Source organism: Chamaea fasciata, unplaced genomic scaffold, assembly GCF_029207755.1.
Source record: "Chamaea fasciata isolate MVZ Bird 193981 ecotype frontalis unplaced genomic scaffold, bChaFas1.0.hap1 SCAF_2, whole genome shotgun sequence".
NCBI classification, from domain to species: Eukaryota; Metazoa; Chordata; class Aves; order Passeriformes; family Sylviidae; genus Chamaea; species Chamaea fasciata.
Window position 1 is genome coordinate 20,720,117 of NW_027094087.1, and position 16,780 is coordinate 20,736,896.

At 40.6% G+C, this 16,780-nt stretch overlaps 1 protein-coding gene across 8 annotated transcripts in view; it reads left to right on the plus strand.

Annotated features, from left to right (window-relative positions):
• The window catches only part of CMSS1 (cms1 ribosomal small subunit homolog), a 221,130-nt gene that overhangs the window by 200,666 nt on the left and 3,684 nt on the right, over positions 1-16,780 (plus strand). For all 8 annotated transcript variants that reach the window (XM_066175200.1, XM_066175203.1, XM_066175205.1 and 5 more), the window contains 8 exons: positions 434-534; positions 5,200-5,271; positions 8,318-8,447; positions 11,103-11,162; positions 11,853-11,955; positions 13,343-13,403; positions 14,246-14,333; positions 15,950-16,038. In XM_066175200.1, the coding sequence (XP_066031297.1) occupies positions 434-534; positions 5,200-5,271; positions 8,318-8,447; positions 11,103-11,162; positions 11,853-11,955; positions 13,343-13,403; positions 14,246-14,333; positions 15,950-16,038 (704 nt within the window). The remainder of the gene's footprint in view (positions 1-433; positions 535-5,199; positions 5,272-8,317; positions 8,448-11,102; positions 11,163-11,852; positions 11,956-13,342; positions 13,404-14,245; positions 14,334-15,949; positions 16,039-16,780) is intronic.

Here is a 16,780-nt window from a genome sequence, read left to right on the forward strand (position 1 = left end):
GGGAGTGTGCCTTTGTCTAATTATTGCTGAAGTAAGAGACACACTTAAAAGGTACTTGCAGGAAAAGTGTGCATATTTTTTACACAGTAGGACATCATACTTGTCCTATAATTTTTCTTCTTAAATGTGTGTCAGTAAGGCATTTGGGAGCTTGGAATGAGATTTTGTGCATTTTTGTATGTGTTTGCTTGGACTGTTTTTTCCCTTCATCTGCAAGACTTGTTTTAGTAGCAGGAAATAACTTTATTTTGAAAGAACTATCAGCAAACTTAGCAAGAAGAATGTATTTGTTACAGCTGTATTTATTGCCAATCATGAGAGTGTGTTATTGTGACAGCCTTTCAGCTAGAGATTTTATCCCTGTTTTTGAATGCAGAGATGGATAGATGGATGTGAAAAACAGTAACAAGATCTTTTCTTTTTTTCTGATTAGATCCTTCAGATGATGCAGCTACTGAAAAAGCAAGTGAAAACAGGACAGCAACATGTCAAGATTCAGATTCCAAACCTGCTGTGAAAAAGAAAAGAAAGCAGGTTTGTAAATTAAGCAATTGTTTAGCACAATGATGATAACACACAGGGAAACATAATGTCCTTTTTTTTCACTAAAGGGACAGTTTTCTTCACTCTCTCTGATCTGTTCATGTATCTTTTTTTTTTTTTATTATTATTATTATGTTGCCTTATTTGGAAGTGATCACATTCTAGTACCTTTCAGCAATAACTTCACACTTGTTTTGTGTGAGTTGAGATTGCCTGACCTGTCTTACAAAGTGACTGTCCAGCGGTACAAGCCTGTATGGTGGTACTGAGTATCCTCCCCTGCAACTTTTTCCCTTTCCCTGCACACACAAAGTCTGGAAAGCTATATTTACTTGTTGCACAGATTCTCTACCCAAGCATGTCCCCAGTTCAAGGTCCAAGTGAAAAAGAATTTAGGTCTTCATAGGCTGATGTTTTCTTACCCTTGTACTACTAAAACCTTCACTTAATGCCAAGAGGAACTGTGTTGTTCAGCACTGCATGGAGTATGCCAAGGAACAGGCAGCATCACCCTAGTTCGAGGGAAAAAGTCATCTAGAGGTCAGCTGATTTTAAGAAGTTTCTTGTTTGAAGGTAAATTTGTTCTGCCTTCCTCATACCACCCAGGGGAATCGACTGAGTGGCTGTCAGAGAGCTAAAATTACGTTGGAAGCTATCTCTCCTTGAGGTTATGGATATTAATTTTGACCCCTAGGTCAATAGTAAATTCACTCTGTAATGCCTAGGCAATTGCCCTACTGAAAGCCATTTGCAGGGATGTTCTTTTTTTGTAACAGAGAAGTGTAAACAACATGGTAGCAATTACTATGCTTTTGGATGTCTTTCCAAAGAGACCAAAGGTGAAGTAATCCAAATATCTGAATGAGTACAATGTTTTGATTAGGAAAGAGAACCAAGCAATACAGGAGAAAGCTGTATTGCCTTTGCACATGCTCTACCAGGGGGTCAGATGCCAAGGAGTGAGAATTCTTATGGAGCCACTTTTTATCACCATTTTCACTTAGGCATTTAGAAGTAGGTTAAGACACTTTGCTTCGAAGGGTTGCTTGACCCTTTTTATGAGAACATTAGAAAGGATAGCCAACACAAGTTACTTGCCAAGGTAGCCTGGGACTGCTCAGCTGTAGCAGAACAACTGCCACTGGTCTTTCTGTCATGTAAAGAATATCAGCCTGCATGTTGAAATCAGGTGATTTGATGTTTAGATGTGAAACTGCAAGAGGGAAATGCTTTATGGGAGCTCAAAGTCATGGATGGGCTGTTGCCCGTCTTTTAGATGCAGAAAATCAGAGTTATTTACAGAAAGCTGGTGGTCTTGTAGTTCTGGTGCAAATAACAAAACCCATTTTCCTCATGCCTGCTTTATTCTAAGGCTGGAAGCTGTTCTGCAATGGACTTGGCACCTTAAAGCCTGTCACGAGATGACCAAACCAGAGTTATGAGCATCCATGTTCCTAGTCTGCAGGCTGTCCTCGGGCTTCCAGTGAAATGAATGATCTGTCTCCAATCTGAGTGACGCAGTGATGTGTTTACTTTGTCACAAACTCCAAAAGTCAGAGTATGTGGCTGACCTGGAATGTAAATTTCACACACATGCAAGGCTGTTTTCACTCTTCATTTGAATTTCCCGTAACTTTGGCAACATGTAAAGAAAAAAAGCATGTTAGAAATAGAATACAGGAAATATTTTATGTTCTGTGTATGACTAACAAACAAGGAATTTATGTCATTTTAGTTCATAAATCACTGGTCTCAGCACAAATTTCCTGTTTTCTGCATTTTAAGAATTTCCATGTAAAAATAGCATAAAAACACAGAGCACGAGGGAGCAGTGTCAAAAAACAGTGGTTGTCTGCTTTGTGTCTTGCATAAGAAAAGCATGCAAATGACCTTTACTTAAGGGTGGCATGCAAAGAGCTATTGCATGAGTAGGTAGGCAGCTAATGCTTGGATGAGGGTCAGAAGTTCAGGAGAGATCAGATGCTGAAATATTTTAGACTGCAGATCATCACAGACGTGTAAGTTTACAGCCATTCGCCACCATGCAATTTCTCTTTTTATGTCACTATTTTTAATGTTTAAATAAAGTGGATTTGCTATTGCTGGGCTAATATTATACTATGCCTAAATATATATATATGCAGTGTAAAGGGGGCAATTTTGAGTCTTAACATGCTTCTCTAAGGAAGCAAGGCTTTGACTACAAGCCTGCTGTGTGCTTGTGTTGCCTGCTGTGTGTTTCTGTGGCTGTTGAAAGAAAGGGTTACATACTGCCTTCAAAAAAGAAACCATGGCATTTGTTGGTACTTTCAAACATTTGAATGAAGGCTTAGCAGTGAGAAGTTTCTTAGTTCAGAGAAAATTTTTCAGCTGTGGGGCGTATTTCATTCTTTTCTCATACAGATACCAGTTGGGAGTGTTTGCAGAGTTATGTAAAGCAGTTCACGATATATAAGAAGGGAGAAATGGGCCCAAAGTGAGTGAGTGACATTTTTCAGTGTGCTGGAAGAGTGGTAGCACCACTGGGATAGGGAACCATCATACTCTACTGGAGGACAGAGATCCAGGTTGGTCCTTTTCTGACTTTTGGATTGCTTGTAGGTAGCCCTTGACTGAAGCAATCCAAAGTCTTGTTCTCTGCATAAAATATGATATTGAATATAAAATTTATGATTAAAACACCTGGCAAATGTCTTTTAAGTATCTATGGACAGCTGGGATGTGTAAGAGTAGAGCAGAGGGTAGCTCTGTTTCAGTCTCAATGTCTGGGAATGCAAATGGTAGGGATAAGAATGAAGAAATGTATGGTGGTGTTTTAAAAACACTTGAATCAGAGTCAGGACAGAGATTTTTAAAAAGCAACAAACCAAAAATAAAGCCAACAAACTTACATTAACTCTGGAACAATTTTGTTAACTTAAGTGAGTTTCCACTTGCAGTCATTCCCCTCATTTCTAGTGAAGATAATCTCTGTTTATACCTGAGAAAATCACAGGGACAGATCTCTGTTGTTGAGGCAAGGTACAGTCCCTGTCACAACTTCTCATAGATTTTGATGCAGGGTGCGTTACATTCCAGCTGTAGCTGTAGAGTGCTTTGCTCGCTGTAGCAAGTCCCCAGCCAAATCTTCTCTGATCATTCCTAAGTTTCATTTTAATCCTCAACGAGTTTCAGAGCCATTGCTATACAATACTGCTGCCTTTGCAAGGGCAGTGACTGTGGCTGCATCACAGCACAGAAGGCAAGAGGTCCTTTCTTTGTGTTGAGTATGGTGGTTACCTGTTTTAGTAGCTAATTTAGCAAGGGGAGTGGGGAGGAAAAGAGAAATACACGCATAATATGAACAATTAAGCCTCAAAAATTGCTTCTGATAAGGCTGTGAGAGTGGGCTTGGAAAGGCAGGAGTGTGCTGGGTTGGGTCATTCAGCACCAGTTGCCATGAAGTGTCCTCTGTTAAGGTGGGGGCTCAGAAAGGCCCAGATACTCTGAACTTCTGTTAGCTTTCCTTTGCCCTCTAGGCCTGACTGAAGCTGCCTTCCCAAGGGAGCAAAGGAACAGCTTCTCTGGCTTTCAGCTGGGCTCCCTTTCCTGCTGATACTTTTCTTTCAGGCCTTCCCCAGGGAGGACTGCTGGATTTGCTGTTCCTGAGCTTTTTAATGCTGCATGTGATGAGTCTTCTCCACATTTTCTCACAAGAGCAGAATTTTCCAGCCAAATGCATCATAGTAGCGTGGAGCTTTTTTCCTGCAGCTCAGCCTATTTTTTCATTACTCTTCATCAAGTCACTTATTAAGTTCCAAAGCCCGTCTATGGAGATAAATGTGCATTTCCATTAGGTAGAAGACCGTAAGAAGGCAAAAAAAAAAAGAGAAACAAGAGAAGTTTGTGCCTCACTTCCTCTCTTTTGGACAATTTTAGGTGGCTATGGACAAATCCTAGTGCTGGATTATGTGAACAGGGACTCTGGTACAAATGGACCAATTCAGCCTGTTCACTCAGGCACAAAAGAGGGTTAATGGATAGCAGCACATGTTGGATTATTCTGAAATGCACCATGTATTTTTCTTGTGTGTATTTGACCCTGCCTGCTCTGAGGAAACAAAGCGAGAATGGGGTAGGACAAATTTGAAACATGTTTTCCTAAATTTTGCATTACAAGTGTAGAGGGAGCTCCAGAGTATGATTGTTTCAAATTAATCTTTCCCAGTTCCATGTTATTTTTTACCATCTGGATGCTCACCTTGGACCCAGTTATTTTAGAACACTACTGGCAAAGTTTAGAAAAATTATCATTTACAATAGTAGAGATTAAAAATATAAATTTAGCAGTAGATTTTGTTCGTATTTTCCTCCTGATTTTTATAAAGTATCAAAACCTGCTTTTCACCATTTTATGGAATTATGACTACACCCTAAATGTTTCTATTTTCTCTTCTTTTATTCCCTCTCTTGGTTGCAACATCAGTCTCAATTCCAAAATTATTTTATATGCAGATAACTGTAAGGATTTGATTCCTTCTACAGGTGGGGAAGTTCCATTTTAATTGTTTTTTCCTAGCCCAGCATTATAGTTTCTGTATCTCCTCTTACCTCCTTTGCCTTCCTTTGGTGACTTTTTTTTTTCTTACTTTTTTTTTTTTTTAATGTGTTTTGCAGCCTACAGAGTGTTTTTTAAGTCAGCCTGAAGAAAAGCAAGAGAGCGCTGTAAAGGCAAAGAGGAGGAAGAAGGTATGATTGTTCTAGAGTGTGTTTGGGGTCTGGGCAGTGGGTTTAGATGCTACTACAAGATGCAGAATGGGGACAAACCCATAATGATGAGAAGTGATATGGTCGTCTTATTGTAGCCTCTTTTGGAGAAGAAGAGAAATTCCTAATTTTTCACCTTATTCAAGATACCTATTCCCAGCCTGACCTGTGGCATTATGTCTGTATTCCACTCATGGGTTGTGTATGCCTACACCCCACTTGCAAGTGTTGCCCACCAGGAAAGGGAGACTGTATGGAAGAAAGGTGGAATTTCAGTTGCTGCAGAATTGACCCATTCCCACAGTGTGGTCAGGCTCCAGCTGCTGTAACGTCTTCTGAGCCAAGGACTGTCCTTGTTCACTCTTCTCCTCATAGCATAAGTATATAAATAAATACTCTGTATTGTCCCTCTGGCCGTGCTCCATGCTCACCCACAACAACAAACACACCCTGCAGTCTAAATGGAGATTATATGGCACCAGGCAAGTTAATTGTCTTTCTGTAGGGGGGCAGACTGTAAATAGTTGGCTCCCTCACAAGGCTGAGGGGTGGCCTTTTTGTGTTATGTTAGGCCTCTTAATCATCCAGGGCATGGGAAGCGGGAAGAGCGGGATTTTGCAGAGCAAGTACAGTACTTACTCCACTGGAGCCAGAGTGAAGGCATGCCATGGCAGAGGCTGGCAAACCCACCTAGCAAGAAACCCCATTCTCAGGCAAACAGCAGCTGCTTACTTACACCTTTGTTTTCCCTGGGCCAACTAAGCTGACATACACAGCCTGTCAAAAAATCCCATTAGGAAACATTTATTAGGTTGATCTGTGGCTTCCAAAGTGCTGTCTCCAAAAGTAAGGAATAGGGGGGAAAGCCCTTTTGTTTTTAAGCATCTGGAATGAATTGGAAGAAAAATAGTGAAACTTCCTGCATGAGGAACTTTTCCCCACAGCCCTCCTTGAAGGAAGAGAGTTTGCTCAGGTGTCCTTGCTCTTGCTCTTAAAGAATTTCTTGTATCTGGCTTTTCCCCTCCAGAGGGCAATAATTTTTCTGAAGGAACCAAGTGGCACAATGAATGATGTAATGGTCCTGTAGAACAGAGTCTTATGCTGAATTACCAAGTAAAATGAGCCTGATAGTTCTGTCTTGCTGTCTGGTAAATCACAGGTTTCCAAATGTGGGTCATTCCAGAGGCAGCTTGTGAGGGGAAAAGCATTTGGGGTTGTTGGGAAGAACAATGCAGAGGTTTGGTTCTGGGACTCACACAGAGGTTGGCTGTGCTGCTCACAGCCTCTGGTCATGCTTTGGGAAGACACTTGTTCCATGGCAGAAAAATACAACAGTGGTAAGTGAAGGGGAATCTTGGGAAGGAATGGTACAGATTCAAGCACTGCAGAAACCTGCAGAACAGCCAGATGTCCTCTGCGAAGTCTTCCAAGGTCTGAAGAGGGCTTTGCACCAGGCCAAAGCTGAACTGAGAGGAAAGCAAAACCACTTCATCTCCATGTCCCCCACTGTCAAAGGTTCAGCTGGGGTCCTGCAAATCCACAGGTGGCTTTTAGCAAGGGTGAAATGGGCAGTGCCAAAGTGGCCATGGCTGGGAGAGGCAGTGCTTGCCTTGCCTTTGCTGTTCTGGCAGCCCCCAGATGGTTCTTCCCTGTTCAGCTTTCTGGCCCTCATGCTGCTGTTATTGGAGTATCTGGGCTTTACTGGGCAAGAGGGAGAGATAGAGTGGTGGGGAATGGAAGAGAGGAGGGAGTGGGTGCTGAGATGGAGTGAGGGAAAGAATAAATGGAAGAAGGGCTGTCCCCAACATTAGAATTCCTGCCATACCTCTCTTCAAAATTTCCACTGATCTTTGCTGTCCTGAATCTTAGCCTACCAAACTGAAGGTAGCCATCGTCCCTCCACAGCTGCCAAAAATTCTTCCAGACCCACCTCCTCTCTGTGAAATCCCGCTTTGCCTCAAAAATACAGATCCCTATGCTCCCTCCTAACCACATCCTTCTGCTCCTTTTCACTTCTGGACTTATGCTACCATGTGTCCCCTTGATGATGAGTTCAGTTTAGCTTACACAGCTGAGAAACCTTAAGCTGCCCTTTCAAAAACTAAACACATCTCAGCAAGAACTAGAGAGGCATCACATTCTTGTCATTCTCTCCAGACTGCCTCCATCCTTGCAAATTTGCTGTTTTCTTAAATACTTAAAATTTGCTTTTCTTAAATGCTGACAGATGGGTCAATGGGAACCTTGGGCTATACTTCCCACATGTTCCATTTAAGTATGACAAAAAATACAGCAATCCTTTCACTTCAGTGAGAATTCAGACCTGTTACTTGGTAACATTCCTAAGGTGTAAAACACAATCATTATGAACTCATGTTTAGTATCTAAAAGTTAGTCATTTTTTTAAAAAAATTACAGTGTGGGAGAACAAAGCAGCTGTGAATTCTTGCTGCTTGACCTCCGGTTTTGTTGTTTTTACTTATTTTCATCACCTTGGCATGGTATTCTGTGAACATAGCTAACCATCTTTCCTTTAAAATATAGATAGATATATAGATACTTAACCATCTTCCCTTCCAAATACAGATAGATAGATAGATTATCCTGTTTAAATCAAAATATAACCACATCATGTATTATCACTTGATTCCTGTTGTTATGCCCTAAGAATAATAAACTAAAACAAATTATGAATAAAAGCCTGAATTTTCAAACTGATACTAAAGTATAGCAATAGGAAAACTCAAAAAACATCTCTCAGTTATGTTTTTGTTACAGCAGCATTTCAGGTGAGTGCACAAGATTTTTCATGTTCAGGCTCACAGATCATCTTGTCCAAATTTCTCAGCTTGCATCTGAAGTCTGCATTCCCTCTAAAGACAAAGGGAATCTTGTCCCACTGTGTTTTTCCAATTAAGCCATAATTAAACTGATAAAACTGTATAAAGATATGGAGGAACATTTATTTACAGTGTTGTTAGGGCTATATAGAAATACCATATTAACCCATTTGACTTGGAATTTACAGAAGAAGATTTCTGATGTTCTGCAAAAATCTGCTCCAAAACCTGGTGTCCCTGAAGATCTACAAAACCTGCTTACTCAACATTTTGGTGAAAACCGTTCTGTGATTGAACTAGAGGAATTACAGCTGTCAGGTAACTTACCCTATATTTAATAGATAAATAATGTTTCTTTCATGATACTATTAACTTATTTTTCTGCAGAAGAAAGAAGATATTTGGGGCAGGTCTTGAGCTGTACTTTTTAATGAAAATATTTTCTTAAATTTCTTTTTTATGGTATATTAATTTGTTGTTTAAGTTTCAATGTTAGTTTCTTTGGAATAAATGTGGATTTTGTGGAGTAATTGAAATGAAACATTGTTTAAGTGTCTCTTTTTATTGTAAAGTATTAATTTCTGGAGCTCACTTTTCTGATAGAAATTTTATGATTCCTAATAGTAGCTCTCAAGATGCTATGAGAGATGTGTTTTGTTCCTGGGATTATCTGAGTCAATCCAGATGCATAATAAGGGACTGACAGAAACAGACAAAGAAAAAATGAGGCATCATTTTCATATGGGTATGAGATTTTGAATGCAGTGTTTTTTCAGGAAGTGCCATGGATTGAGGGGGTAATTTTGGTCCATGTGTGAAGTGAACAAGTTTTACCCCTGAGGACCCTCTTTGTTCCCTATATTCTGCCTCCAGTAAAAAGCCAGATAGAAAAGGCAAAAAGCAGGACAGAGCTGTCAATTGCAGGTTGCATTGGAGATGATGGCAACATTGAACTTCTCTGCCTCTCCTGTGCAGACAGAGACACTGCCCATTATTTCTTGGTAGGGCTCATGAAGAGCTGCAGCCTGATAACAAAACTGCACTCACCTTTGGGACTTCTTGAACTGTCAGTGACCTATACCCAATGTAGAAGCCTTCTAGTCCAGCAGTGCTTTTTCTTTTTTAATGCATAAGCCTGTCTCTAGGTAAATGTGCTCCTCCTTAATCCCCATGGTTCTAGGTGGACCCTTCTTTATTTCTGTGGGGCAGTCTCAGCTTTGTTACTGGATCAAGAAAACCTGGAGAAGTCCCATATAGATTTCTTTGAAAAGCTTGTGTTAAGTATTTTTTGGCATATGAGGTTTTCAGGAAATAATAAATTGGTTTGGTTTCTTTCTTATTAAAAGAGCCCTTTGGGCTACTGAAGTGACCCATTTTCCATATGTGTTGGATGGAGATATTTTTTCCTTAATTTTTTTGCTGGGAGTTGAAGGCTTAGAGTGCCAAGGAGTTTACAAACTTGTACAGCTGTCAAGTCATTCACGTCAAAGCACTGAGTAAATAACAAGCAGCTACTTTGGAGTTGTGTGCTCCTGTTCACTGACAGAGCGCAGAAGGTCAGGGTTGGTCAGAAAGTCAGCATGGTCTCTTGCTGCAGTCTGGGGCTGTGTGTTTCTTCCCCCTTCCTGAAACTTCTATTTAAAACTGTTGTAAATACTGCAGTGTTGCTGGACAGTTGGTGAAGAGTCAGTGACTGAAGCTGTGTCTTCAGAAAGGACCTCTTGAACTGCCGGTCATTATTGACACCATGTATTCAGAAAATCAGCCCCTGCCCGCTCCACCAGCATCAAGTGCATCTTTTAAACATGATTTTTAAAGTAAATCAGCTGCTGATCCTTCAGTTTTACATATTCATTTCCTTTGAAGCTCAAGTCCCAGTAAATGTCAATCTCGGGATTTAATAGGAATCAGTGCAAAATAAAAGTTTTTAGCAAGACAGGACTTCAGTCAGGCATTAACTACAAACCAGGTTTGTCACACTGTCTGTTCCAGTGAAGATCTTGGACTGATGCTCTCAGCATTAGCACGGTGCACTGTTCATGTGAACATGAATAATGTCGTTGAAGAAACCTCCTTAGTTTAGAAAATGTATTAGCAAACACCCATGGCCACCCTGAGGGGCTGTGCTTCCTGCAAGATCATGACAAATATGTAAGTCTTCAAAGACAGAATTGTTAATGCTCTGCAGAAACATATTGTTCCATCAGGCAAAGAGCCCCTAACAACAGTGGCAAGTTTTCAGACCATGGAATTTTAATCACCTTTTTAAGACTTTGATTTTCTGTACGGACATGAGAAATAACCTTCCAAAGAACCTGCTAGGATCTTCATTGCCGTTATATGAAGTTAAATGGCAGGTCTGCCACAGAGTGCTTTTAAAAGACTTCCCAGTTAACGTAGTGACCAGAGAAAAGGAAGTCAACAGGAAATGGAGGAAGAGAAAGGCACTGAAATGTAGTGAAAGTGTTGCTGTTAGGGCCGATATCCTTAGGTAGATTACCACAATAAGAAAGGCCAGAAGGTGAACGGACTTACTGACAAGTAAAGTATTGGTAGATTCTTGCATTCACATGGTATGAATTATTTGGAGGATGTACAAACATATTTCATCATAGATACATTGGAGGAACAGTCTAGGAGTGTACGACTTTTGGCAGAGGCTTTGATTCGTTGTGGCGAAGACATGTGAAAGCTTTCTTTAAAGCATGTGATCATACCTGTACAGCAGCCCTGTATTCCAGGTTTCGGGCTGGGAGAAAAAAAGAAATTGCAATTCAGAGATGTTACCTTCATTGATTTAATCCATATAAAGTTTCTTCTACATTAATTTTTGTTTCAGAAATGGTAATTTATTGAGATGGATTTATGAAGTTGGGATTTCATCAATATAACTAGTGGTTATGCTGCAAACATGTATTCTCCCTTCGCTGTCAAAATACATCAACAAAAATATTTTTTCCTTTATGTTTTCAGATTCCTGTTTTTTGCCAGCCAATGATCTTACCCACAGTTTTTCTTCATACCTGAAGGAAAGTGAGTTTAAATGTTGGTCTGGATGAGATGAAAAGTTGTATGAAAAATATTGTTAAGGCAATATTATTGCATTTTTATATGTAGGTACAAATATTGTTTATTATGAAATATTAATCCCTTTAAAGTTTTAAATTCTTTTTTATGACAGGGCTTGCTTTTCTGGTTCGTTTTTACTTCATCACTTGGTTTTGATATCAAAAAGGTTCTGGGCTTTCTTTTAATTGTAAGGGATTATTTATCAGTAATTTATTGGGGCTTCATGAGTAGGTGTATGCATTATCTTACAATAAAAGTCCTGCAGCTGCCTGCTGACATGAACCAAGAGAATTTTTATTCTCTTGTATATTTGTACAGAACTTCTGGTCTGGTAAATGTTTCTTTGCAGTTGATTTTTTCTGATACAAATTGCTATATGTGGCAAATGAAGACAATGGGCTCATCACCTTAAAAACCGTTGATTATTACTGCTTATCTAGTTTGTTCAGTTATGTGATATTTCTGTATTTTATTTATTTTGGGCATTACATTTTCCATTTTCTCAGCCATGACTAAATGCAAAAGTGTTGCCAAAGTCCTCAAAGGAGTCAGCATGTGTGTTCTTGCTGCTGGCTACCATTCATCATGTACTCTAGTAATTTAAAATTGTGGCATGTAGTACTCTGTGTGGGTACAAGGGCTTTTCCATTGCAGTCTGTCCTAAGTGGGCGAAGCTCCGGAGGACCCACAAGGAGAAGAAGTCAGTGGTGATGCTGGTCCTTTGCAGCTCTGCCCTTCGCTCCTTGGAGCTCATCAAGTATGTCAGTAACAAATGCTGTGTTGGGGTTGGCAGTCAGTCAAGAGTTCTGTCTTGGAACCACAGGCCAAAAGGCAAAACTGGGACACTGTCCTCTGCTAGCCAGCAAATTCACTGACTCAAACTGATGCAATATCCCTGCCTTCTTTAAACTCTGGGAGTGTGGTGTTCAGGTTTGGACTGAAGTAATGCTCGCTACTTCAGTTGCCTGGGAAGTGTTACTTCTGTTAAAAGCCAGAAGTAAACTGTAACCAAATTAGGGGAAACTTGGAAAAAGTTAAACTCAGGAACTGAGTAAGCCCATAAAGCACCATGATCTACCACTAAAAGTCATGGCCTGAGTGCCTCCAGGTCAGTGTCAGTGTTCTCAGCTGGCTCAGGCTGGCAGAACTGCTGGGCAGAGATGACAATTTTCAGTGCCCTGTCCCTGTTTTTTCCCCTTCTTCAGTCTCCCACTTCTCATGCCAGAAGTTTTGATGACTTTGACGAATTAATGTATACCTCACAAATTTCATGGTTGTCTTCTGTGTCTTGACCCTACTTCCTGTGATTATCTGTCAGTACAAAACGAGATGGAGAGCTGGGAAGTTTGATTCCATGACACAGATATGAGCATAGGTAAGGCAGATAAGTGCCAGTCATGCAGGCAGTAACTAGCACCTAAGGCTTGCTTAAGTGCTTTAGATGTAGATAATCCTTTAGCTTGGCAAATTAGAAATTTGGTGCACTGCAAGAAGCATGCAGAGCAAGCTGTCTTAAATGACATTCAACAAATACTATGTTGTCTCCTGTTTGATGAATACAGAACCTAAAATTGTTACTGTGCAAAAACGGAGTGTCAGAAAAACAAGTTAAGGTTTCTAACAGATGAGTTTGGTTAATTGGAATTTAGACAATGTCTGCAGTAAAGACAGTGGCAGCCTAGGTTTTCCCAGCAGCCGTGCTGCAGGAAGACTGTAAAATGTGGGTTTGTCCATACAAAGATCCTTCCTTTTGTGCACACAGACACATATTCATTAATGCCTTTATCTCAGTAACTGAATTATTTTTTAATTAGGATTTGGTGATTAACCAGTTTGGAACTAAGCTAGCTGTGAAAGCACAGGCCATAATGTTATCTGATAAATATTATCTGAAAAGCTATCTAAACAATATTGCCCCCTACTGATAGCTTCCATTGTGTCTGTCCTGTTGTTGATCTCTGTTGGTGAGTAGCAAACAAGAATGTGCACAGTGTTCAGAGTACAACCAGGGTTCACTGAAGGACTGTGTGTGTCTCAAACATATTGAGAAATGCCAGTTAGTTTTTCTTTCCTCATGTGTGGTCTTAAGCCCAGCCCTGCTTCTTGTATTTCATTGTTCTTTTTTTTTGTTTGTTTATTGCTAGGTCAATGACAGCCTTTAAAGGAGATTGCAGAGTCCTCAAGTTGTTTGCAAAGCACATAAAGGTAGGGAATTTTAATAGAGCAAGTAAACAGCTAAATAGTGTGATACCATTTTCAAATTTAAATCCTTTGACAGTAGTGCCTTTCATACAGTGTTCATAGGAAGTTCCTTCCATTAGGTAGTGTTTCCTTTGGTAACCCATTGCTGCAGTGTGAGGAATTTCACTAAGCACCATCTCCAGTAGCCCTGGCGCAACCCTGTGCAGAATGTAGATGTTTGTGCACCTGCTGAGTCTCACTTTTCCACATTCCCATCGAGTGTTCATTCAGTTGCCAGAAGGCTCACACACCCAGGTCTGTGGAAGCAAACTGTACCAACACCCACATTTGGATTCTGAAAACTGAGTGCCTGGATCCCCAGTATCCATACCTGTTAAAAAGCACACCTTATGGGGGTGTTGGGAGTAGTGAGTGGACACTTGGCCTTTGATATAAATGCTGTCAAACACGCACATGTTATTTGCTTTATTTCACCTTTTTCCAGTATTTTCATCTTGAAGGACTTCAGAGTTAATTCAAGTTTTTCAGAATTCCAGAGAATTTGTTTAAATGCTGAAGGAATCTTGCTGTTCTCACCTCCAAAAATAGTTGGTGTAATAGCAGATTTTTAAAGTTAAAAAAGATTGAACTTCTAGAGAAGTGTGATGCCCAGCTGGCTTGTTACATTTTTTTAACTTTCTTCCAGATATAATCATCTGACAATTTGAAAGACAAATATCATTTGTTACTTGATGGTGTTCTAGAAAGAAATACAGTGAGATCTTGAATGTATTTCCAACTCCTTAAGAAGAAATTTTAAAACAATTATGGGTTTACTGTGATTTTTCTTTCTCTCTTCAAATTAGATAAAGGAACAAATAAATATGTTGGAGAAAGGCGTGTTCCACATTGGGGTTGGAACTCCTGGGAGAGTAAAGGCACTAGTGGAGCAAGGTAGGAGAACGAGGAGGGTTCCTTCCCTAATTATTTTATATTTGGTCTCATGAGAATTGAAACTTAACTGGATTTTTTAGGTTGACATGAACATGTAGATTTGGGTACTAAACTCTATGGTTCTGTTTCTTCACTTGTGCTATGTCAGTGAAAACAAGTTCAAGGTTCTTATACTTTGTTTTATGATCACTTTAAGCTGGCGCAAGCCAGTATTAGCAGAGAAGGGTACAGTAATGCTTCCTCTCACCCACCAGTCCATGCTTATTCCCCCTTCCTGCTCCCTGTGCAAGCCCAGGAGTCTGGCAGCTCAGTGAAGTGACCCCAATTAAACCAAAACCAGTGTGCACACAAAATCAGGTAATGAGCAGGCAGAGGTGGGGGACTTCCTCTTTTGGCTGGAACACTGATTTATGCTGACTTGAAAGTGATTACAAAACCATAGTGTGAGATTTAAAGCTCCAGGAAACCAAACACTGCAAGTGGATCAAAAGGAAATAGTGGCAGAAGTCACTGTATCGTGTCACTCTGAGCTCAGTGTAAACTTTTGTGAGGAGTGGGTGAAAGATCTGCTTGCTGATTTGATCCTTTTTCTCATTTGCCTGTAATAAAATTAATTATTCTAAACAGATCTCCTTTTCTCTTCCCAAATTGGGAGTCTTTTACTTACTCGGTCGACAGTATGTACACAAAGAAAAAGCAACAACAAAATGACAAGATGATAAGGCAGTTCTTTCCATTCCTCTCATGCAAGACACTGTCTTGCTCTGACTGTGGTCTCTTGGTCAGGGACTGGTGGTGGTTTGGGACTCTACTGCACCTTCCAAAAGAGTGCAGGAGTAACGTCATTTTGTTGCCTCCACCAACATTGAATGTTAGTGCTCAGCATATCAGCACATTGCCATGAGAGTAGTGAGGCACTGGAACAGGTTGCCCAGAGAAGCTGTGGCTGCCCCATCCCTGGAAGCGTTAAAATTTATCCCAAGCTCTAGTTCTTTTTTGACAGTTTAGTGTTGCAGTGCCAGGTCACTTAGAGAAGGGAGAGAAATCAAAACGGATGGGAAAAAATCGTGGGTATCATGTAGAAGACCAGGGAAAAAATAGGAGAATGTCTGAAAAGCAAGTTCAGAAAGGGTCTTTTTTTTTTCACCACCATTTATTTGAAGGATAAAGGAATTCTTCAGCAGCATGCCTGACCTGACTCGTATTCACATAGCACCCTGTCCTGTAAGTTGCTGAACACTGTGTGTTCCTGTTACCATCAATTTTCAGGTTAGGGTCCTTGTAACTTACCAGTGACATCAGCTGTGGAAATGCAGCTCCTCTGGTTTCATCAAGAGGAGGCTTGAGGAATTACTTTCTGGCAGGATGTTAAGCTCTCGACAAGTCTGGCAACAGTAGTTCTGCTTTCGTGCTTGTTTTCCAAAAAGGCATGGGATTATGTGGCTAAGGGAGTTTGCAGTGTCAGTGCATTAGTTTTCTAACCAGCAAATGTAGTACTTAAGTGTTCAAAGATTAGTTCCCTTGGAAACAGGCAGAAAAAGATGTAAAAGCCAAAAATCATTTTTATAAGCATATGTCATATTATCTTGATTGTGAAATTAATGTTGCCTTTTTAGATGCCCTGTGCTTGAACTCCACAAAATATATGATTCTGGATTGGAACTGGAGAGATCAGAAACTAAGGAGAATGATGGACATCCCTGAGGTATTGTATAAGCACCTGTATGTGTTATATTCTGTGTATTCATTACTTTTGTTGGTAGTTCTCAGGTCTTGGTTACTAAAGTTTTCTTTCTGTAAAACTGTCTTCAGTGGTAAAGGAACACAAAGAAGTTCACAGTGACTGAGAAGTCTTTACTCTCAGGTCTCAAAATCATCTAAAAAAGAATTTTTTCCCTTACTGTTGCAAGTCACATCTGTGACTTCTACGGTTGTGATGTGAGTTTTCCCCTGTTTATGCTTGATGGATGTTCTCCCTGTCCCCAGGGAGTTCCCTCAGTAGGAGGACTTTCTACAGAGTCCTAGACCTCAGCAAATGAGAGAGATGGGCTTTACTGACTGTGAAATTTAACAAAGGGAAGTGCTGGATTCTGCACCTGGGATGGGCAACACTGGATGCACAGACAGACTGGGGAATGAGATGTTGGAAAGCAGCACGATGGAAAGGGACCTGGGGGTCCTGGTCGATGGAAAGCTGAACCTGAGCCAGCAGTGCCGTGGAGCCAGGAGGGCCAACCCTGTCCTGGGGGGCATCAGGCACAGCATCACAGCCAGGCAGGGGAGGGGATTGTCCTGCTCTGCTCTGAGCTGGGGTGGCCTCACCTCGAGTGCTGGGGGCAATTTGGGGTGCCACAATGTAAGAAGGATATAAAGCTGTTAGAGAGCTTCCGGGGGTGGGTAAATGAAGGTGGTGTAGGGCCTTGAGGGGAAGCTGCATGAGAAGGAGC